This window comes from Urocitellus parryii, chromosome 4 (assembly GCF_045843805.1).
Source record: "Urocitellus parryii isolate mUroPar1 chromosome 4, mUroPar1.hap1, whole genome shotgun sequence".
NCBI lineage: Eukaryota > Metazoa > Chordata > Mammalia > Rodentia > Sciuridae > Urocitellus > Urocitellus parryii.
Window position 1 is genome coordinate 22,748,399 of NC_135534.1, and position 21,876 is coordinate 22,770,274.

At 54.6% G+C, this 21,876-nt stretch overlaps 2 protein-coding genes across 4 annotated transcripts in view; one reads left to right on the forward strand and one right to left on the reverse strand.

Annotated features, from left to right (window-relative positions):
* Nucleotides 1–1,713, forward strand: part of Alx4 (ALX homeobox 4) — a 37,433-nt gene extending 35,720 nt beyond the window's left edge. The window contains exon 4 of the mRNA XM_026399180.2: nucleotides 1,384–1,713. Coding sequence (XP_026254965.1) covers nucleotides 1,384–1,713 — 330 coding nt within the window. The remainder of the gene's footprint in view (nucleotides 1–1,383) is intronic.
* Nucleotides 1–21,876, reverse strand: part of Ext2 (exostosin glycosyltransferase 2) — a 184,466-nt gene that overhangs the window by 17,713 nt on the left and 144,877 nt on the right. Inside the window, exon 14 of one of the 3 annotated variants that reach the window (XM_026399167.2) lies at nucleotides 20,262–20,926. The exons of the other annotated variants lie outside the window; for them this stretch is intronic. Coding sequence (XP_026254952.1) covers nucleotides 20,788–20,926 — 139 coding nt within the window. The 3' untranslated portion in view covers nucleotides 20,262–20,787. Of the gene's footprint in view, nucleotides 1–20,261; nucleotides 20,927–21,876 lie in introns of those variants that run through there. 3 annotated transcript variants of the gene reach the window in all.

The window sequence follows — 21,876 nt, forward strand, 5'->3', positions numbered from 1 at the left end:
TCTGCCTCAGTCCCCTTGTCAGGCTTCCACGGGTCAAACCTGGATGATGCAAAGGCACCTCGGGGTCACAGCTTCCCAGAGGAGCTTGCTGGGCAGGGACTTGGCCCTCCAGGCCCATGACACTCCCAAGCCGTCTTCTGTGAGCCAGACCTGAGCCAGGGTCCCAGAGTCCTCAATGAGGTGACAAGGGACCAGAAGCATTGCGAGTGAAGCCAGGCACCCAGGACACTTGCCCCGATGTAGTTTTGGCCGAGTCCACTCCTGACACCCTCCACCTGTCTGGCAGAGGCCCTTCCCCCCTGCATGGCCTCCAGCTCAGCCCCAGGTCTTGCCCCATCTCCCTGGCAGCCGCGGCACAGGTGCCCCTAAGACCCTTTCCTCCTCCCTGTGCTCTGCGGGCCGCTGATCCCCGGCTCCCCACCTGGACCAGCTCCACACCTCCTGCCACCAGCCCAGGATTCATGGGGCGGGGGCAGGGGTCAGGCCTGGAGTGAGGCTGAGGAATGCGGTGTCTCCCGTGGGCACCACCTGCCCGGGCCCCTCTGCATTCTTTCTTCTCCCTCTCACGGCCCTCCCGCCCTAACCCAGCCTCCCACTGTCCTGGGAGGAGGAAGCTCAGCCCTGGCTGTTGGGCTTGATGGCTGCCATCTGCGCTCGGGGCTGGAGGGGGAAGCCCACACCGGGCGCTGCTCATCTCTCACCTGCAGCCCCCAAGCCCTAGGCCCAGATTGCTTCTCCGACGGGGACCAAGCAGCCCACTTCCTGGGCACACAGGGAGGGCAGCAAGGCTACTCTGCAGGCACTCCTTGATGTCCTTAGAACACCCGGTGGGATCCGGGTCCAGCTCCCCGCAGTGTGTCCACACGAGGGAGAGGGCAGGCCAGTAGAAGCCTGCCGAGGCCAGCAAGAATCCAAGCGTGTGGCTGAGGCGCACAGCCTGCTCCTCAAAGCTGGTCCTCTGCACCCCAGATCTGCTTCCTGGAAAACGCTTAGAGGCCAGAGGAAGGTGGACATGCAGAGTGGGACTGGGGGGATCACCGTTGTGCTGATGGGAGATGAGGCGTCCAGCCGTGGCCCTGTCTGTCCACACCTGAGGCGGCCCCTCCCAGCCTGGGTTGGCTTAGGCCTCTGCTTCCACCACGGCTGGGGAGCCTGCGTCCCCGACACCAGGCACTGTGAGCCGAGGTCAGCTCACCTCCTAGGCCTGCGGGAGGGTCAGAGGTGACTGACCACCTTAGAGCATACATCCCACCCCACAGGGCAGCTGGTGTCCCTCAAGGTCAGACGCTCCAGCCTGGTCCTTTGTGACCACGGACCAGGAGGAGGAGAGGTGGTTGGAGGGACCCTTCAGCAGCCCTGACCCCTCTCCTGCGCTCTCTCCAGATTCAGAACCCGTCCTGGATCAGCAACAATGGGGCTGCCTCGCCGGTGCCGGCCTGTGTGGTCCCCTGTGACCCAGTGCCTGCCTGCATGTCCCCTCACGCCCACCCCCCTGGCTCTGGGGCCAGCGGTGTCACCGACTTCCTGAGTGTCTCTGGGGCTGGCAGCCACGTGGGCCAGACGCACATGGGCAGCCTGTTCGGAGCGGCTGGCCTCAGCCCGGGCCTCAACGGCTATGAGCTCAATGGCGAGCCGGACCGCAAGACCTCGAGCATCGCGGCGCTGCGCATGAAGGCCAAGGAGCACAGTGCGGCCATCTCCTGGGCCACATGACAGGGCCCCTCCCGTCCGGCCCCGTGCCCTCCCCCACCTCGGGGCCCTGGCTCCGCCCAGGCTTCCCAGGCCCCCAGCCTCCCACCTAGGAACCTGGCCTGCCCAGGGGCCTGACCCTCAGCACTTTCAGCCACCCCGAGTCTGGGGCCCTGAGGACTGCTGGGAGGGAGGGGCAGCAGGCCAGCCGCCCGGCCCTGAGGTGGCCCTCTGCGCCCCACCAAGGCAGCGAGGAAGCCGGGGGGCCACGTCTTGCAGCTTGGCATCCATTGTAAACAGAAGGCCCTCTCCTCCTGCTCCCTGCCCAGTGTGACCTGGAGTCCAACTAAGTCCCCTCCAGACCCAGAGCGTCGGCCGGGGCTCGTCCACTCTTCCCTTTCCTGTGGGGTCCACTGGTCACCAGGCCGATGGTTGTGCATTTGAGGCCACCCTGCAGAGTTGGCTCCTGCCCCCACCTGCTGGCCCTTCCCCTCCCTGAAAGCACACGGAACCCCACTTCAGGACCCAGGATCCGCCCGCGCTGGCCACCCCTGGGGATGGGAAGGGGATGGAAGGACCGTGCTGCCATCCCGCATCACCGGCAGCCAGGGGGTGGCCTGGCCTGGCCAGGGGAGACGCATGCCAGCCTCCGCAAGGGACATGCTGCCTCTGGTGGACACTGCAGGGGAGAGTCGGGTCTGGGGGGCTGAGGAGTAGACCCCAAGGGTCCCCATGGTGCTGGAGGGAGGAAGGTAGGGCACGGGGAAGCGCCGGGTGGGGCAGGGCCTCTGCAGCCCTTCCTCTGTGCTGCCGGATGGCCATCATCACAGTGAGGGTCCTGGGCTGTTCCACTCTCCACCCGGTCAGTGCTGCCCCTCCCTAGGGCCCCGCGGGAGGATCTGGTGCTCGTCCTTTCCTCACCTTGCCCTGGTCACTCACGGGGCTGCTCAGCAGTGTCCTGGAGAGGAAGGACCTACAACCCGGAACAGTAAGCTAGGTTTAGGCCCACGGTGGCTCTCTCTGCTGGACCTCCAGGCAGGTGACCCTTCCATCCTCAGACTAACCATGCCCTCTGCTGCAGGAGCGCACCTGTCCAGAACCTTCCCGGCAGGTGGCATTCACGTGGCGGGACGCCCTCCTGAAGCCAGGCTTCCTGCCTGCAGGAAGGGGGCTCCTTGTCTGCCTGACCTGCCCCCCACAGCCAGGGCTTGGTGGCAGTCCTCCTGAGCTCGTGTCACAGTAGCCGTCCCTGAGGCAGGTCCCTGGGGCAGTCACACCCTCCCTGGGAAAAGCCTGTGTCTTTTGTGCTTGCTACCTGTCCACAAGGAGGGCCGGGCCACCAGGCTCAGGGTTGGACACAGAATGAGCCCCGGTGGGGCTGCGGGAGAGTGGCCTGAGGAGCAAGAGCCCTAGGGCTGCCACTTCTCTGAGGTGCAGGGAGGGTGGCAGTCTCTTCCCTGTGTCCTCGCCTGCTCCAGACCCAAGAGGAGGATCTGGCTTGGGCTTCCCCTGGAATGAGTCAGAGCACTCTAAACCACAGCTGTCTCTTCACCTTAGAGAGGTGACAAGGGTCTTGGACAGTGCATGAAATGTTCCCGAGCCTTGGCTTTCAGGGTTTCAAGTGTTGGGGGTCTTGGAGTGACTCCGATCTGAGGTCCATGGAAATAACCCCTTCTCCCCAGAATCTAGCTCAGGAGAGGACAGCTCATGGCTGGGGTGGTCCCCTGCTCCTTCTTATGCTCTGGTGGCTGGGGAGGGCCATGGGAGTACCTTTCACCACAGCTGTCTTCTCCCCTGGAGAGAATCGGTACCAAGAGCAGGGGAGCAGGACAGTCCCAGAAGAGGGAGGGAAGGAGGACTCTTGGTGGATTCTTCCAGAAAGGGCCTCTGGCATTCAGTCCTCTTGTGTCTGCTTTTTGGCCAAGCTAGATCCGAGCCAGGCAAACTTCAACCCCAAAGAAGAAAAAGCCCCTATTAGGAAGAGGCTCTGTGGCTATGGCCGCCTGCCCTCCGGCGCAGCCAGGAAGTGTCGATGACTAGACATGCGGGTGGGAAGTGGCCCTGTGCATCTCCCCCAGGCCTGTCCCGTGAGCCTGTCCCAGCCCTCCAGGGTCCCTCTAACCACTCTAAGACCCCACAGCCTCTGGGTGGAGAGGAAGTCCAGACACCCTCCGTCACCATAGTCCTCGCACCCAGAGAAGAGTGACCCGGGCCTAAGTGGAGAAGTAACTGGGGCCTGAAAGAGAGGGCCCTGGAGCCAGGTGGCCAGCGCCATGTGGAGCGCCCTGATGCCCCGTTGCATCTTCCGGGCAGCCGAGTTCTCCAGGAAAGAACTGCGGGGACTGGCCCCTTCCCAGCTGGGTCCCCACAGTGGCCCGAGGTGCCAAGCCGGTTGGCAGACTGTGCACCTGGCTTCCTCAGGAGCCACGTCTCTCTCCCGCGGGAGGGCCAGGGGAGCTCTACCTGCTCCAGGGCTCGCTGCTAAGCCACTCCGCTGGGAGAGGGGAGGATGTCCTTTGGCTATTGCCCAACGTCTCCATAGAGACGGCCACTTGTGACAGATGAAGTCACAGGTAGGTGGCAGCTGCACGGGCAGCCTCCCCAGCAGGGCGCGTGGCTCGGCCTCCAAGGCTCCTCCTGAGGTGCTGCTACCACCCCGGGCCCCTCCTCCAGGGCCTGGGCCAGAGAGCTGGGGGTGCCGAGAGGGGTGACTTCAGCGTGAAGTGGCACTTCCAGGACGTGGGCTTTCAAACCTCCCCTTGAGTTCTTTTAACTGTACTTGACTCTCTGCTCTCTCAACCATGCTCCAGCTTTGGGAAGCATGGCGGCTGGGTTAGTTCAAAGACACTGCTGGGGGCAGGAGCACAAGAGCTGAGGGCGTCCCCCGCACACGCCTCTGTGGCCACGCTGGACCCAGCTCCAGTGCCCCACTCCCCCAATTTGGCCGGATAGACAAGGAACACTTCCACGAGAACCACCATGTGTCCTGCGTCGCGCGCTCACTCGGGCTGCACCTGGGGAGACCATCTCTGAGAGACATCAGTGGCCCCCGGTCTGTTGGAGGGCCCTGACCGCCAGGCGCAGAGGCAGACAGGCCCGGCTGGGGGAGGATGGTGGCAAACTGGCCCCCAGGATAATAAACCACGATGGTACAATTGAAAGAAGAGGACAAAAGGCCCACTTCCAAAAGTCACATTGACCCTGCTTCACGGATTAGGGATGCTGCAGGGAGGAAAGGGGCCCCCACTGGACAATATCGACGGCATTGAACCCGACTTTCCTGCCCTCCCCGTCCTGTCTGTGCCCCCCACTCTCACACAGAGCTAGGTCTTGATACTACTGATTTTGAAGGACGGTTTTCAGCGTCTGATCTGTTTGCCGTGGTTGGGGAGAGCCGAGTGCTAAAAGAACCAGAGCCTCAACCAGTACTTACTGTTCTCATTGTAAGATATTTTAACCCCGTATAAATGCAACTTTTCCTGTAGCTTAATGGCCTGGGGTGGAATATTAAGAATATATATTAAAAATACATTAAAAATTCAGAAAAATGTAAAAAAAATGAGGTCCGTTCCATAAAGTTTCACTGCCTATACCACCATGTAACTACATTATAGCAAATATTAAAAGAAACGTTCTTGCCTTTTAAAGTAAGTTATTGCACTTACATCTTCTGGGGAGGGGAGGAACTGGGCGAGAAGGGGACTTAGGGGCTGAGGCGAGGGGCACCACAGAGCGGGGACAGCCGGATGCGCCCAGCACCCCCTGGTTGGGCACAGCCCAGACTGTTTGGATGTTGTTGTTTGCAATAAACTCCTTCTCCTTCCTCCTCTCAACTGGAATCTGTGTTTTGTTCCTGACTTGTGACAGATGAAATGTGATCAGAGGAGCCTCTGAAATCTCACATTAATTGAAGTCGGCAAAAAATACTAACAGTGCCCTTTTGAACTGCTGACACAGTGCAGAATGGATTACCAGGCTAGATTAACAACAGGTGGCGGCCGATGCTCCTGCACAAAGGGGTGCGTGGCCCGCGAGGGTCTGTGACCCCCCCTCGTCCCTTGCACAGCTTGAGGGGGCAGGGGCACCTCTCAGGCAGTGGAAGGGGTCTTGGCGGCAGCTTCTGACCCCCCTCCGGGGCGTCTGGGTGCAGACCATGCCTGGAAGGTCTCCTGAGCAGCACTCTGTGTCCCGGATGACACGGTGCCACTGTTTCCACGGTTGTTCTGGAAGCAGGAGAGGAGCCAGGGCTTGGAGGTCCTGCTGCTTGGCACCAAGAGGACAGGACAGGCCTCCCGGAGAGGCAGGCCACAGCAGGGCCCTGCCACTTTGTGGCAGAGGGGACTTTCCTGTAGGAATGGAGTTTTTAAAATCAGGCTCTAAAGAAAAAAGATGAAGCGGAGGAGGACCCAGTTCCTGCTGCGGCTCTTGCACCAAGTGACTCGGGAGGGGCGGTTGGCCTCTGTGTGAGAGGCAGGGAGCCGGTTTCTTTTTTTTAAACCAAACTAGCCAACTCTCAGTTCCCCCACCCGAAGGTGGAATGGTCCTGCCCCTGTCTTGTTCCCCAACTTGAGCGGGTTTAGTGGCTCATCTACGTGCATGGTCTTTTGTAAGTTGATGTGGCATGGTGACAGAAGGACCATGACTTCCCAGCTGTGAGTGCCACAGGAAACCCCTCCTCAGCCTCTCCTTCCTCTCCTTGTCCTTCTTGGAGCTGCATCTTAGATTTGGTTCCTATGGGGAGTACATTCAGATTCACTGCAGCCGCTGGGTTTCAGGTGGGCCTGGAGACTTGTTTATGAAGATGAGGGCTCAGGGTCAGGTTCCACTTGGACACTCACAAAACCACTGCTTCCCTGGCATCCATGAGGGACGGGGTCCAGAACCCCTGTGGACACCCACATGCAAGGACACCAGGCCCTTATGACAAAATGGTGCCCACACCCACACGGCCCTCCCACAAGCACTTGAGACCATCTCTGGAGGAGCTCGGTGGCCAGGCACATGGAAGCGGAAGTAACTGCCACGTTGTCAGGGAATCACAAGAACCAAAGCCGCCCATGCTCAGGAGGGCTCAGGTTTCTCCGCCCCTCAGTTGGTTGAGTCTGTGGCTGTGGAACCAGAGGTGGAGGGTGACTGCAGCCTCGGGAGGACACGGCCGCTGGCCCCTCTGACTGTTGACCCAGGCTCAGCCCCTCGCGGTGTGGCCACCCAGCGCAGCTCATGGTTCCGGAGCCGTGTGGCCCTCCTAAATGGCAGGCTGCTGCAGACCCTGTGGGGTACCTTCAACTGACAGCAGCCCCCGAGGCTCCCGCCCAGCTTGCCCAGAGCCATCTGTAATGGCCTCGGGACAGGATGCAGGTGTTACCTGTGACCTGCCCACTCCCCCTGTGCCTCCTGGGTCCACAGGGGAGGGCCTCCGAGAAGTCCTGACTGAATGAGAGAAACCTCGAGGTGCTGGGCTGTGACTGAGGGGGAAGGGGAGCGCAGGGGAGGCTCAGCGAGGGCTGGAGGAGACGAGCCCCGGGATGGGCCTGGAGAGGACTCGGCTCCACCGGACTGTGCTCCTCCAGGGTTCACGCGCTCTCGTGATGAGCCACGGCCTTGGCTGGCAGCCTGGCCTCTGTATTGAGTGTTCCTTGGGCCAGCACAGGCCAGCCCCCCAAGATGGTACTCCTCTTAGAGCCGATCTCCACTTGATCTGTGGCTCAAGTCTGAGTTCTCCCAGTCCCCCGGGCCATCCGTGAGTCCTACCTCCTGCACGCTCAGCCTGGGCCTCAAGGCAGCCTGCAGAGAACTCCTCCCCAGAAGAACCTGCCGGTGGCCACCGCTGCGGGCACCCCCAGCCTTGATCTAAGAGACGTCGCCAACCTCTGGGCGCTGGGAGGTGGCTGGTCGCGGGACAGCAGAATCCCCCTGGCCAGCAGGGAGTGGAGCGCTTCTCCTTCCTGGTCCACACTTGCCTGCTCAGCAGCTAGGGAACAATAGGCCCCACAAATAGCCAGCTTCCCAAAATAGCGCTAACGGCAAGCGGGAAGATACAGGCCGGTGCCAGAGACAATGCAGTGTGAGACTTGAAATTTTCCCAGGAATTCTGTGTGATTCCAGATTCTTTTTTCTTTCTTTTTTTTTTCCTAGCTCATTGCAGACCAACAGGCTCGAGGAAGGGCGAACTCCCGCAAGGCGCTTCGGTTTATGGCCATGTGCGCGCCATGTGTTAAGGTGTTGCCCTGACGGGTCTGCCTGGGCTCGCCCCAAGCCCGTGGGGACACACTTCTTGCCACAGCTGCTGGGTGTCTTTTTTGTTTGCATCACAGGCCCCCTCCATCCCTCCTCTCCTCCACCCACAATGCACCTCTGCAATTTCCAGGCTCTTCAAGGAGGGCTCTGTGCTCTGACCGTGGGGTCAGGCTGCGTTATGGGGGAATGAGAACGGAGTCGGGAGGACCAGGGACCAGGATAAGAACCTGAGGGACACGGAGGCAGCCCACCCCTCCTCTCTGGGTGGGTTTGGGTGGAAATGGAGACTCACTGGTCAGGTTAAAAGTTGGCGATGCACGGGCCAGGAGCCTGCTTGGAGATGAGGGACGGGGACTGTTTAAAAGAACTGACTGCCACTTGTAGCTCTGCTGTCTCATGCAAGCCACTAAAAGGCTTTCAGTGACAATTTTCTGCTGTAAGGTGAAGACGACAGTTTCCTGTTCATCTCACAAGGCAGTTATGAAGTCTGAGAGTTGGAATATTTAAGGAGGCAAAAATGCACCCCATGGGTGGGGAAGGGCGGTGGGGCTGATGTCCCTGCAGGTGGCTGAGGGCTGGGTGTCCAAGGCTGACGGTCTCACAAGGCGTGTCACATTCCATGAAGCTCGGGGAACCCTGACACCATGTCTGTGGGACTGGCTGGGTGGTAGGCAGGGTGGCGAGGGGCTGCTGAGCCGTGTATTAGTCTCTGTGGGCTGCGGTAACAAAGCACCACACACTGTGTGGCTTGAAAAACAGAGCCTTATGTTCTCACAGTTCTGGAGGCTGGAGGTCCGTGATCACGAGCTGGAAGATTGGTTTCTGGTGAGGCCTCTCTTCTGGCTTGTAGGTGTGTGTAGGTCCTTCTCTCTGTGTCCTCATGTGGCCCTTTCTCTGGGCATGCACATGGAGAGACATGGCTTCGGTGTCCCCTCCTCTTCTCAGGACACCAGTCCTACCAAATTAAGGATGACCCTTGTAACCTCACTAACTTTTATCACCTCCAAACACCGTAACACTGAGGGGTAAGGCTTCAGTCTGTGAGTGGCTGGTGTGTGCTACGGGGATGAGGGAAGGGAACAGAAGTGGACAAGTGGCTGCTCTTCCCGTCTCTGTATCCCAAAGGTTCTCAAACCGTCCCACCAACTTCCCAGATCGGCCTGGCGACCGCTCTGCCGTGTCACTTTCTAGGCTGCTGCTCTAGGTTACATCCCTCTCCCAGTCTCTCCTGGCTCCACCCCACCACCAGTCCTGACGCAAGGCCGGCTCTGCCCACATTGCTCACAGAACCTTCACCTGAGAAGCCCACTCTGCCTGGGGCCGGGTTCCCACCTCTTTAACTTCGCCCCCGTGATGGTAATCCTGGGTGTCCACTTGTCCGTATTCTGGGGTACCTAGAGAACTGAGAAAGCATGGCTTCCGGGTGAGTCTGAGGGTGTTTCTGGAGGAGACAGGGTGTGACTCGGTGCTGAGTGCAGAGGGCCAGCCCTCGTGTGGGTGGACACCCTCCAGTCTGCTGGAGGCCTGGAGAGGGAGGCCAGAGGATTTCGGCTCTCTCTCCTGGACGTGCTCCTCCTCCTGGCCTTGGACGTAGAACTTGATACTCCCTGGCCTTGAGACTGGCTCTCTCTAGCCCTCCCACTCCCCAGGGCTCTCAGGCCTTGGACCTCAGAACACGACAGGATCGGCTTCCCTGCTTCTGGGGTTTGGGATTGGGACCGTCACGCCACAGGCACCCCACAGGGGGCTTCTCGGCCCCCATCATCCCATGAGCTAATCCCCCTGACAACCCCCTCTGCTTTAGTCAGCTTTTTCCTGTTGTGACTAACAGGACCCGACCAGAACAACTGTAGAGGAAGAAAGTTTATTTGAGGGCTCAGGGCTTCAGAGGACTCAGTCCATAGACAGCTGGCTCCATTCCTCAGAGCTCCAGGTGAGGCAGGACACGGCGGAAGAGTGTGTGCAGGGAAGAGGCTCACATGACGACCAGGTCAGAGAGAGAGCTCCTCTTGCCAGGTACAAATATATACCTCAAAGCCACGCCCCGGTGCCCCACTCCTCCCGCCACACCCCACCTGCCTTCAGTTACCCCTCAGCTAACCCATCTGGGATGAGTTCACAGGTTAAGGCTGTCTCAGCCCCATCATGTCCCCTATGAACCCTCTGGCAGTCTACTGTGAGCTTTTGGGGGACACCTCACCTCCAAACCACAGCACCCTCTCACTTAGCTGTGGGTCTCCTATTGGTTCTGTCTGAATGGAGAACCCTGCTTCAGCCTCAACCCTATCCAGCCTCCTCCTGCCTAGTCCCCAGCCTGGACTCGGTGCTCCCGCAACCCCGGACACTCTCCTATCTTACCTTCTTTCGACTCCTCTGGTCCAAATGCCTGCCCCAGGCTTCCCGCACACCCGTGTCCACTCCGTCCATCTCCTCCCTCTAACTCCAGGACCCACTGTGAACGTGGAGTCAGATGGAGCCCTCCTCCTTCCCCAGCAGGGAACATGTGACCCCCTCCTCACACCCCACGCTACGTGGCAGACATAAGTGATTAGTTCCCCCGTGTGCATGGATCCCACGTTCTGCAAAGGCAGACACGGTCCTCCTCACCACTGATCTGCAGCACTGGGCAGTGTCTCTCCCAGGGCGAGCCCTTGACCACTGTCAGCTGGGGAGCTGGCACCGTGTGTCCCGCAGGGAGGGCACTACAGGAGACACCAGGGAGACGTCTTGCCATCAGAGCACCCAGGTCCTTCACAGACTTGCAGGGCAAGGAGGGAAGGGATAACGTCCACCACAAATCCAAGGGACTGTGGAAGATGACAGTTTTTCAGGATCAGCTTTCTTTTGACCAACTTTATCAAGGTATAATTTATGTCCCATAAAACACTCGAGTTTTAAAGAATCGGAAGAATCTGAACAACATCGATGCATGTGCCCAGTTACCATGGTCAGAATACAGAGCACTCCCTTCACCCCAGGATGCTCCCTGTGCCTGTTCCCAGCCAGTCTCCAGCCCTGCAACCGCTGATCCGCCCGGTCCCGCTAGATGGGTTTGGAATGTTCTAGAACTTCACACATGCATGCTGTTTCTGCTTCACTATTTAGGAAACTCATCCATGTTTTGTGTCTCAGTAGTTCATTATTTTTATTGCTAGCTTGTATCCATTGTTTCGAGATTTGTTACCCATTCATCTGTCCTTCAACATTTACTTCCAGTTTTGGGCTCTTAAGAGTAAAGCTGCTGGGAGCCTCTGTGTCGAGTCCTCGTGCAGATGTGCGTTTTCTCTCTGTGTGTATTTTTAAATGACAAATGGGTGTGGATTTCTGTCAAATGCTTTTTCTTCCTCTGTCAAGTTCATCATCTTTTATTCTATTGTGGATTATATTGAATTTTAAGTCTTAGAGCAACTTTGTATTCTTTAGTCATGTTGTGTCTTTTCTTATGTGGCTGGATTCAATCTGCTAATATTTTGGTAAGGATTGTGTGTGTGTGTGGCCATTGTTCTGTAGTTTTCTAGTAATGTTCTTGTCTGCCTTTGGTATTAGGGCGATAATGCCATTTAAAATGAGTCAGTACCTATTTCCTCCCTTTCCAGTTTCTGAAGACAGCTTGCCTAAGATTGATATTATATCTTCCTCAATCGTCTGGTAGAATTTTCCAGTAAAGCTATGTGGACTTGGAAGTTTTCCTCAGGGTGTTTGAAATGGGGATTTCTTTGACAGATACAGGGCTGTTCTGATTTTCTCTTTCTCACTCATGCGGTTAGGTCAACTTATATCTTTCATGGGTTGTGTCCATGTTGCAGAATTTATTCATATGAAGTTATCCTTATTTGTTGGTTTGCGTGGGCTGTTATGACAAACACCTTAGACGAGGTAATTTATAAACAATAGGAGTTTACTCTCACGTTTCTGTATGTTGGGAAGTCCGAGGTCAAGATGCCAGCAGATGGGTGTCTGGTGAGGGCCAGTTCCTTATGAACAGCACCTTCATGGGTCCTCACTGGTGCAAGGGACAAATGAGCTGTCCAGGGCCTCTTTATAAAGGCACTGATCCTATGACTCAGTCCCCTCCCGGGTACCCCACCTGCCACACCACTGCACTGGGGATTAAGTTTCAACATACAAACTTTGGGGGAACACAAACATTCGGACCACAGTGACGTGCTCCCCTCTGCTCTGTGGTTCTTGATACTGGTGATTTGTATCTTACTGGATTTCCTTGAATGGCCTTGAGCACCGACTGACTTTTTCTAAGAACCCATTTTGGGTTAATTGATTTTTCTTTATTATTTTCCCACTTTCTGTCTCCTTAATTCTGCTTTTTATTCTTTCATTTTACTTACTTTGGTTAATTTGCTCTTCTTTTTCTGGGTTATTAAGGTAGAAGCTTAGGTCATTTTAGACTTTTCTTTGATTTCAGCTCTTCAAGCTGCAAGTCCCCATCTTAGTCCTCTACCCACACATTTTGATACTTTGAATTTTCACCCAGTTCAGACTATTTTTCTAATTTCCTTTGTGTCTTCATTAATCCATGCATCTTTCAAATATTTTTTGAAAGTTGTAATTGGACACAATGCCTTTATTTTATTTATTTTAGGTGGTGCTGAGGATAGACCCCAGCACCTCCCACATGCTAGGCGAGCACTCTACCGCTGAGCCACAGCCACGACCCCAGCCCCTAATCCATGCATTTTAAAATTTTTTTAAACTTTTTTTTTTTTTTTTTTTTGCTCTGGGGATCACATCCAGGGTCTAGTGTACACTAGGCAGGTACTCTACCACTAAGCTACATCCATAGACCTACTACATAATATTTTTGGAAATGTTACTTAATTTCCAACTATTAGGGATTTCTGATTTAATTCCACTGTCAGAGGATTTTTTTATGTTGTCAATTCTGATAAAATTATTGAGATTCACTTTTGAAGCAACACATTTATGATGAATGTTGCAAGTGCCTTTGAGAAGAAGGCTAATGGTGGACAAAATGTTCCATAACTGTCAATTAGGCCAGGGTGGTGGATAACATTATTCAGACCATCTATATTTTTCTGAGTTTTTCTTTCAACTTGTTCTACCAAGAAATTTGAGATATCTATATATAATTATAGATTTTCCTATTTTTCTTTTAGTTGTTTTTGCTTTATATATTTTGAAGCATTGTTATTCAATATATTGATGCATTAATGAACTGTCTCTTGTTCTGTGTTCTTGATGAATATTCCCCTTTATCACTATAAAATGTTTCATTTTCTCTCTGGAAATATAATCAGCCCCACTTTCTTGTGATTAAGTTTTGCATAGTATACCTTTTTCTACCCTTTTATTTTTTAACTTAAATGTGTCTTATTTTCTTGATACAGTGCATAAATGCTTTTCTGTTCAATTGAGTCTTAGTTTTGTTTGCTACCACTGACTTAGTAATTCATAAAGAATAGGATTTTATATAGCTCGTGGTTCTGGAGGCTAGGAAATCGAAGAGCATGGTGCTGGCTCTGCTTGGCTTCTGGTGAGGACCATCTTACTGCTCTATGACATGGAAGAGTGCAAGCGAGCCAAGGAAGCCAAAGTTGGCTTTTTAAGCAACCCATTCTTGTGAGAACTCACTCCCACGAGAATAGCACAATCCATTCATGAGTGTGGACCCTCATGACCTAAACGCCTCCTGGTAAGCCCCAAATCCCAACACCACTGCACTGGAAATTGAGGTTTTAGTCTACAAACCTCTGAGGAACACATTCAAACCACAGCACAGTGATAATCTCTGTCCTTTAATTACAGTGTTAGGCCATTTACATTTAATGCGTTAAGTCTATTATCTTGTTACTTGTTTCTATTAGTCCCATTTGCTCTTTGTTTACTCTTTCATCTTTCTTTTTTTCTGTTTTGGTACCAAGGATTGGGATCAGGGGCACTTAACCACTGAGTCACATCCCCAACCCTTTTATTTTTTTATTTTAAGACAGGTTCTTGCTAAGTTGCTTAGGTCCTTTAGGGCCTTGCTAAGTTGTGGAGCCTAGCTTTGAAATTTTGATCCTCCTGCCTCAGCCTCCTGAGCTGCTGAGATTACAGGTCTGAGTCACCATACCTGGCTCCTGACTTCTTTTAAATCGAGCATGTTTTTGGTATTCCATCTCCATTATTGCCTTAAAAACTACACATCTTAAAAATATTTTTGGTGGTTGATCTGGTGTTTACAATATGCATTTTTAATTTGTCACATTCTGTGTCACAGACACCTTCCTATTTTCCTTCCCACTTCACTGGCCACTCCATTGTCTCCCTTATAGTTCTTCCCTTTCTTCTCTACCTATAAGAGGTTTAGTGGCCCTCATGCTCGGGTCACAGTCCTTTTCTTTACCTGACCCCGGGTAATCTCTAGTCCTAAGGTTCCAGATCCCTCTGTATTTTCAGTCCTAATTTCCCTCCTGTTTGAATGACTGCTCCTCCAACGTCCGACACCAACATGGTGAGGTAGAGTTTGTGAGTCTCCCAGTGCTTCCCTTCCCTCCTCCTGTCAGTCTGCCATGTTCCAGTGACGGTGAGCCTGGCGTCCTCAGGACAATCTAGGAGTTATCTGTGAGCCCTCTACTGTTTTCATTTATGTCCATCAATTATCTAACAGACCCTCCTCCCAAATAACTTCTCGTCACTTCTTTTAAGACAGGATCTTGCTAAATTGCTGAGGCTGGCCTCCAACTTGTGATCCTCCTGCCTCAGCCTCCTGAGTAGTTGGGATTACAGGTGTAAACCACCACACCTGGCTCACTTCCTTCTCTTGTTTGTCTTCTTAGAACACAAGCTTGATGACAGTAGTACTCTGCCTTGTTCAATGCAGCACCCTCATGAACCATCTCACACATAACAAATGCTTAATAAATATTTATTGATTGCATGAACCCATCATATCAGCTTTTCCTTTTTAATCTTTAGCAATGAATGGCTTAGAAATTTTTATGTGAGTAAAAATTTACTTTCTCCTGGTCCCTTCTCTAAAAGTTAATCAAATCGTATTGTTAGATGCAATTCCTTCATTAGTACACTGTGGGTTCAGGGTGTGTCTGTGAAAGTTTATCTTTGAGTGATTTTCCAGGCTAATCTGTCCTGAGAAGTAGATAATGGTCTTTAGCTCAAGTTCCACCTAAACAAGGCTGTGTCCTCCTCACGGTCCCCTGGGATGCTTCTGGTGTATTGCTAAAGCCCGAAGAAGCCAAAGTCGCCTGTGGAGGTCCTCACTTAGAACATCTCCTAGTCCCCAGCCATTTCCTGTCTGTCCCCGCACTGTCCCAGGTCTTCTCCACTGAGATGATACAGACGACAGGGTGCGAACGGAGCAACGATGGATTAACATTAATGGATTCATCCTTGTAACTCCCAAAGAAGGACAAGGGTACAACACTATGAAAAAGAGAGACGATCCCTGGAATCCTCCACGCACCGGGGAAGATGGAGTTAACGGAATCCTCACTCGGCCATGTTGTCAAGATGCCTAACCAAACTGGTGACAAGAACAAGGCTGTTTGTTAGGAGAGAAATTACTGGGACTCCATCCAGAAAACTGGGACAGGGTACTTGGCTCAGGGTCGGCAGGGGGAGGAGATGAAGGTGAGCCCCGCAGGATCTACCAGAGAAAGACCATTGGAAATCCTGTAGGAGCTGCTGCCACCAATGCACAATTTTCGCTAATTACCTCAATTGTGGCTGTTATCCCCTTAATGAGAAACACAGCTTGACTTCTAAGCAGGCAGTGAGGCTGGCAGAAAGCTGAAACCTGAAAATCAGCAGATACAGGGCTGCATGCAGCCCTCTCTATTGAAATTAAGCCACATCCAAAACACAGGGAGAGGACTCCAAATAGCTTCAGACAGCAGCCAGCCATGCAGGGCCCTCACCAGGCACCGGATGGACGCTCTCTCGACTCGTCAAAAGAGGCCCAAATCACAAGTGCTCATTTCAATAACACAAGAAAATAAACATGGGCTTATTTATAGCACAGGAAAGGGACTGGGGCACAAGAACCACTCATTTGGTAATCCACCCTGACGGGGCCAGACAGGATCCAGACCCCAGGCTCTCTGGCAACAGGGGAAGCAGAAACAGTGGCCAGAGAGGGCTGGCTCCAGCATCCCCAGGTACGCCTGGTGGAAGGCCTGGTGTGAGGGGAACAGACCGGAGACAGGTCCGCTCTCACCAGCCGGGTCTCAGGGCTCCTGCTATTTCTAATATCTGGTTGGGGAAACTGAGGCACAGGAGTGGGTTCCCTCAAATGCAGGACGGGCCTGGATACAACTCAAGGGAAGGTACGAGGAGAAGCCTCCACCCCGCATCCTCCAGAGACTGGAGAAGGGGGTCGGGAGTCCTCGTCTACAGTTAGGGCAGACACACCTGTGCCCGAGGCCTGGCCCACAGATGGGCTGCAGCACTGAGTGCATGAACACCTGCGGCCACCGCGGCCTTGAGGGCAGGGCGGTGTCTCAGCTCTGTGCCTTGGGGCCAGCACACAGGGCGACTGAAGAACCACTCTGCTGCCTCTCCTGGTCGGGCCTCAGCCGTGAACGCCACAGCCTCTGGAGTTGTCCTCGGGTGTGGCAGCTGGTGACAGGATTTGCAGCTGTGGGTAAGCGGGAAGGCTCCCTCTCCTTGGTGGCGAGACCTGGCTGAGTGCTTTGGTGGGAGACGCAGGTTCTGCAGTTCCTGAGAGGTGCAGACAAGACGGCTCCGGCCTGAGCGAGCCTGCAGCAGACGCGCTGCCCTGAGGGGGCAAAAGGGCTGCTCCCAGGGGTCCAGCCAGTCTAGAGCAGAAGGAAGAAGCTAGACCCTCGAAATGTGGCCCATCTGGGAAGCAGAAAGGCAGACATGGAAGGACGCCGGTGTCTTCGCTGTGTCTCGAGAGGGAAGGAGGCCTGGGGCAGGGAGAGGGGCCATGCTCCCCCTCAGCGTCTCCCCTGCTGCCAGCCACGGTGAGCCTGGATTGGAAAGGCCACAACACGGGCCACCTGTTTAGACCCACACACCTTCCCGGGGACCCCAGAGCCAAACTGCCACAGCTGGGATCCCCGGGAGCCCATTTAATGGAGGTGGAGGAGGCCGAGAAGGTCTGTGCCTTCTACAGATGGTCTCCTAGCTGCCATCCTGAAGAGAGGGACAGTCTGGTATTTAGAGGGGACCCTGCCTGCCTGCCTCTGCTCAGCCAGTAGCTCGGGTCGCCTGTTCTTAGCTCCTCAGAGCACGCGTGGTCAGCACACAGGCCCTCGCTGCCCCTGCTGTGACTGAGAAGTAGGACCTGGGTGAGAGCAAACAGCGGCCTAGGGCAGGAGCCCCAGGGCCTGGGCAGGGACGGGCCTGCAGTGTCTCTAGGCCCTGCAGGGAGAGCTGAGCAGCTTCCAGAGTCTTCCCGAGGGCGCGCCTGCCAGAGCTTCCTCTCAAGAGCTGGGGGAGAGGCCTGGGGCCAGCCTGGCACTCTCTGTCCCTGCCTCTCTGTGCCAGGGACGCCTGGGAGCAGCCTGTTGTGGCTTCTCTTACTGCAACAGAAGACTGCCTGGGCCAAGGGGAAGGAAAAGGGGCACCCCCCAAAACACTGCCTTCGCTGGGCCCAGGGTGGGTGCTGGCGGGACCTCTCTGGCCAGAGTCTCGCCCCCAGGCCCAGGCTCCTGCCTGCAGAGCCAGGGGAGCCTCACCAGAACCCAGCCACCCACCCCCCATCTCTGCTTCGTCCTCTTCTTCCTTCTGCGTAGGAAACCATCAGGGGTTCTTGGATTCTAACCCCGAATCACCTTCACATGGAGCCCGCTCTTCCCGTGACGAGGACACTCCCGCCTCTTTGCTGTGTGACGCCACTCAGAGGCCATCATGGCGGTGGAAGCTGGGAATGGAGGGTTATTGGTGACTCCTTCAGTCAATGATCACAAAAGGGGATCTTGGAGGGTCACCTTTGCGTGGGCAGCAGAGGAGCCAGGCCTTGAGACCCATGGGTTCAAAGCCCAGTTGAAGTAGACAAGGCCGAGAAGGCAAGTGGTTACTTCTGAACTTGGTGGCGGTGAGCAGAGAGAGGACAGGAGAGCGTCACTGGCAGGAAGGAACCAGAGATTCAGAGAACAAAGCTGCTATTTCCCACTTTAACTTTCACAGAGAAGGAGGTTTTGGCTTAAACACATGTGAGACATGGTGAAATACATGAGATAAAAACATTAACAACTGTCTAATGTTAATCAGAAAAAATAGATGGTATTTCCAGCCCTGGAGTTCCAAGCGGGCCCCTCCCATGAGGTCCCCAGGGCCCAAGGCAATGGCCCAGTGCACACACTTGGGTCAGGGCCAGTTTGCTGTCTCTATAGGCCAGGAGGACACAACTTCTTTAAAAAAGATTTCTTAATCTAAAACCAGCTGTTGTCTGCTGTAGGCCAGAACATGACATTTTAATTAGCATATTGTTCTGCTTCTGAAGCAGGCTCCGTGGCATCCGAGGGGCAGATGTCCCGACCTAAGCTTCGGGTGAGGCCTGCTGGTTGGCAGCTCAGGAGCACACTCACGAGGGCATGCAGGCCCATGGCCGTTGGAACCTCTAATGCTGACCGCTTGCTGGAGCCCTGTCCTGCATTTCTACGGGATTCTGCTCTCGGTCCGTTAGTAGGTAGAATGTTGGAGGTTTGCTTTGAGAGCCCAAGATGTGGTAGAAATTGCTCTGTTGCAAGATCTAACCCCAATACTTCTGGAAATAGTGGGGTACTTTACCACCAAGCCACATCCCCAGCCATTTTTATTTTGAGAAAGAATCTCACTGAGTTCCTTAGGGCCTCTCTAATTTGTGGAGGCTGGTTTTGAACTATGATCCTCCTGCGTCAGCCTCCTGAGTGGCTGGGATTGCAGACATGCATCACTGTGCCCAGCTAAGTGACTGATGTCCTTGGAGTCCAATGGTCCCACAAAGGTGATAAAGTCACACAGCTCCCGAGGCACCCAATCAACCCAGATGAAAGAGTTCCTATTTCAAAATCAAAGGGCCAAGAAGGGCTGAAAAATACCCCAAACCCATGAACCTATGGTAAAAAGGACTGGGTAAGACACCAACCACCAAGGTAGTTCATTAAGTGAGGAGCAAAAGGACAGAACTTTCTGGACCTTCAGCTAAGGGCAAAGTCACACCCACCCACCATGAGCATAGCTCTCGGCTTTCAGTGGGGATTTCAATGGAGGCTCCCCACACATGCCCCACGTCTTGGGACAAGCTAGCAGCCCCCTAGAAAGTTAGAGGGGCTCACCGACTGCCAGCTATGGGACCTGGTGACAACAGAAATCCCTTTCTCTGGCTTTGTATCACACCAGCCCCAGGATTTTGAAAACGAGAGTGAGAGGCCTTCCCACGTCCCTACAACTGGTGCACATCGTCCTAGACAAAGCTCATCAGGGACCCGCGTCTGCAGCTCTAAGACGCTGAGCAAACCAAGGTCCCACATCCACATCTGCAAAATGCACCGAGGGACAGAGCACGCTCGCCCTCCTGGCAGCAGCTCCAGGGTCCCTCTCCTGAACACCAGCGGGAGGGCTCTTGGGCTTTCCACTTTGGGTTCTGCTCTTCTGAAACTATCCTCTGGCTCCCAGGCTGTTGGTGACAGGTGAAGTGACCCTTAGACTACAGGGTTGTCCCTGCTCACCTTCTTGTCACTCAACAGAACAATGGGTGGTGTGAGAGGGGCTCCGACTGGCACACCACTGGCTGGCTTTCTGTAATTATATCCACATTCTAAGCAAATTGTTATGTATTCTGTGTTCTGGGGACATATGTTATGGCTGAAGCCCAAACTGTGGCTAATCTTAATATTAGAGCCAGATAAATCTGTTTCGAATCCATAACATTTAACATTTGCCAGAGTAGATTTGTTCATCAACTGGGCTTAAAGAGGTATAATTCACACATGTGCAGTATTACTAAATGCTGAAATTTAATGATTTAAATGTACCAGCAACTGTTGCAAAGTGGTTGTTACAGCAGCATTTAACGTTGGCCAGAGCCTCCCTGGCTAATGTCACGTTTACACCAAGAGAAGAGGGAAATTCTGGCATCCCCTTGAGGTGGGGGTCACACCCCTTCAGCTTTTACCACATGGTACTCCACAGCAGCGAGAGGGTACTCTTGGTGGCCCAGCATGCTGAGGCGGTATGGACGGCCGCTGACCGGGAGTGAGGGGCCTGTGGAGGCCTCTGAGCCCCTGCTCTTAGGTCGCCCATGACCGGGGCCTTCTCATGCCTGATGCACTTGGCACTAGAGCCCCTCTTGGTGCGTCCTCCCAGACTGGGTCCCAGATCACCAAGAATGAGCACTTAAGACATAAAAAAAAGGAGTAAAAAATAATTTTAATCATATAAAATCTGCACCAAAGAGTAGTTCATGGAACTGACAGGACCCCAGTCAGCGTTCTTCCCCTGCCTGCGCCTGGAGCCCCAGGGCCCAGGCCCAGACCAAACCCATGAAGAAGTCTGGGTTGGCACCAAATCCAGGGCTTGGCTGTTCCTCCACGACTCGCTGGTGGACAATGACTGAAGTGAGGGGCACCTCTGACACGGTCTCAGGGCTGGCCAGCTCCTCCACTGTGCAGTCCCATGGCCCGTCGGCAGACTGCTCACCTGGAACTGAACGTGCTGGAGCCAAGTCCAGTGCCACCAAGGCTCCTTCCCACTTGTTGTGAAGAGAACCCTGGAGGCCAGGAAGACCCAGGTGTGGCTGCAGGGCTCCGAGCTCGGGAGCCTCTGGCTTCTGATCTTGAGAAGGTGGGAGTGGGTGCGCGGAGCCCAGTCTGTCACCCCACCCCTCTGCCCCACAGTACGGCTGGGAGCAGCTCTGCCCGGCCCCAGCGGCACACCTCACAGGCTGCCGATGTTGGGGAAGCTCTTCAGCTTCTCAGGAAAGTCATCCTTGTATAGCACGGGGTCAGCCCGGTGCTCCACCACCTTGAGGGGCATCGTTCCAAAGACAGAAGCAAACTTGTTGATGCACTCGGACCTGTGGGAGCGGTGCAAAGCGGGTGGGGAAGGTAAATGTTTGAGAGGCTGAGAGGTGACAGCAAAATACATCGTGTTCCCATCAACAAGAGAAACTCAGCCTGCTGCCAGGCTCCGGGGAAGATGGAGAGGTAGGGATCAAGGAGGAGCTGGGGGTCCGGGCTCAGTTCGGGGGAGAAAGTGAATGATGCGGTTGGAGGCTGGTCTACAGGTCAGGATCTCTCCCCCTCCCCCTCAAATTCCAGTCATTCTTCCAGCTCAGCACTGGCAGGCCTCAGACCCAGGTGGATTAGCTGCCAACAGACCTTAACCCCATCTCTGCCAGCTACGGAGGGTGGGAAGGAAAGCGACTTGGATCTGAGTTCAGCTTAGTGAAGTTTAAAGGGCAGGAGAAGGGTCTTACCCACGTGGCAATGGGCAGCAAGGGAAGATGGGCAGTGAACCTCAATTTCAAACAACGAACACTTGGTTCATTGAGCAGCACTCATGCAGGGCCTGCACGTGGCCATCTCCAGGAAGGACCAGGCGCCTGCACAAGCTCCTCTGACAGGCGGAGCTCACACGGGTCTGCTTGCCTAATCTGTGTGATTTTAGTCACCCTTGCCGACTTGGGACAACAGCTCCTGCTGGAGGTGCTGGAGGAGAGGCGTCTCCTGGCTCAACCCCGCCTGGAGCTGGTCAGCAACCCTCGAAGAGGAGTGGGCCAGGCGTATTTTAGGGACGATGCAGGTCAATCAGGCCAACTGAGTGTGGCAGCTGGGCAAGAAGAAAGGTCAGCACTGGACTGGAGTGGAGCCAGGCCTGGGGAAGCTGTGTCTGCAGTCAGGGGACCTCAGGGATGGCATCAGATGGCAGGTCCTCAGCTCTGGAGAGCTGCAGCAGGAACTGGCCAGCTGCCCACCAGGCGGACTCGGCACAATCTCTTTGTCCTCAGAGGTACAACCGAAAGCC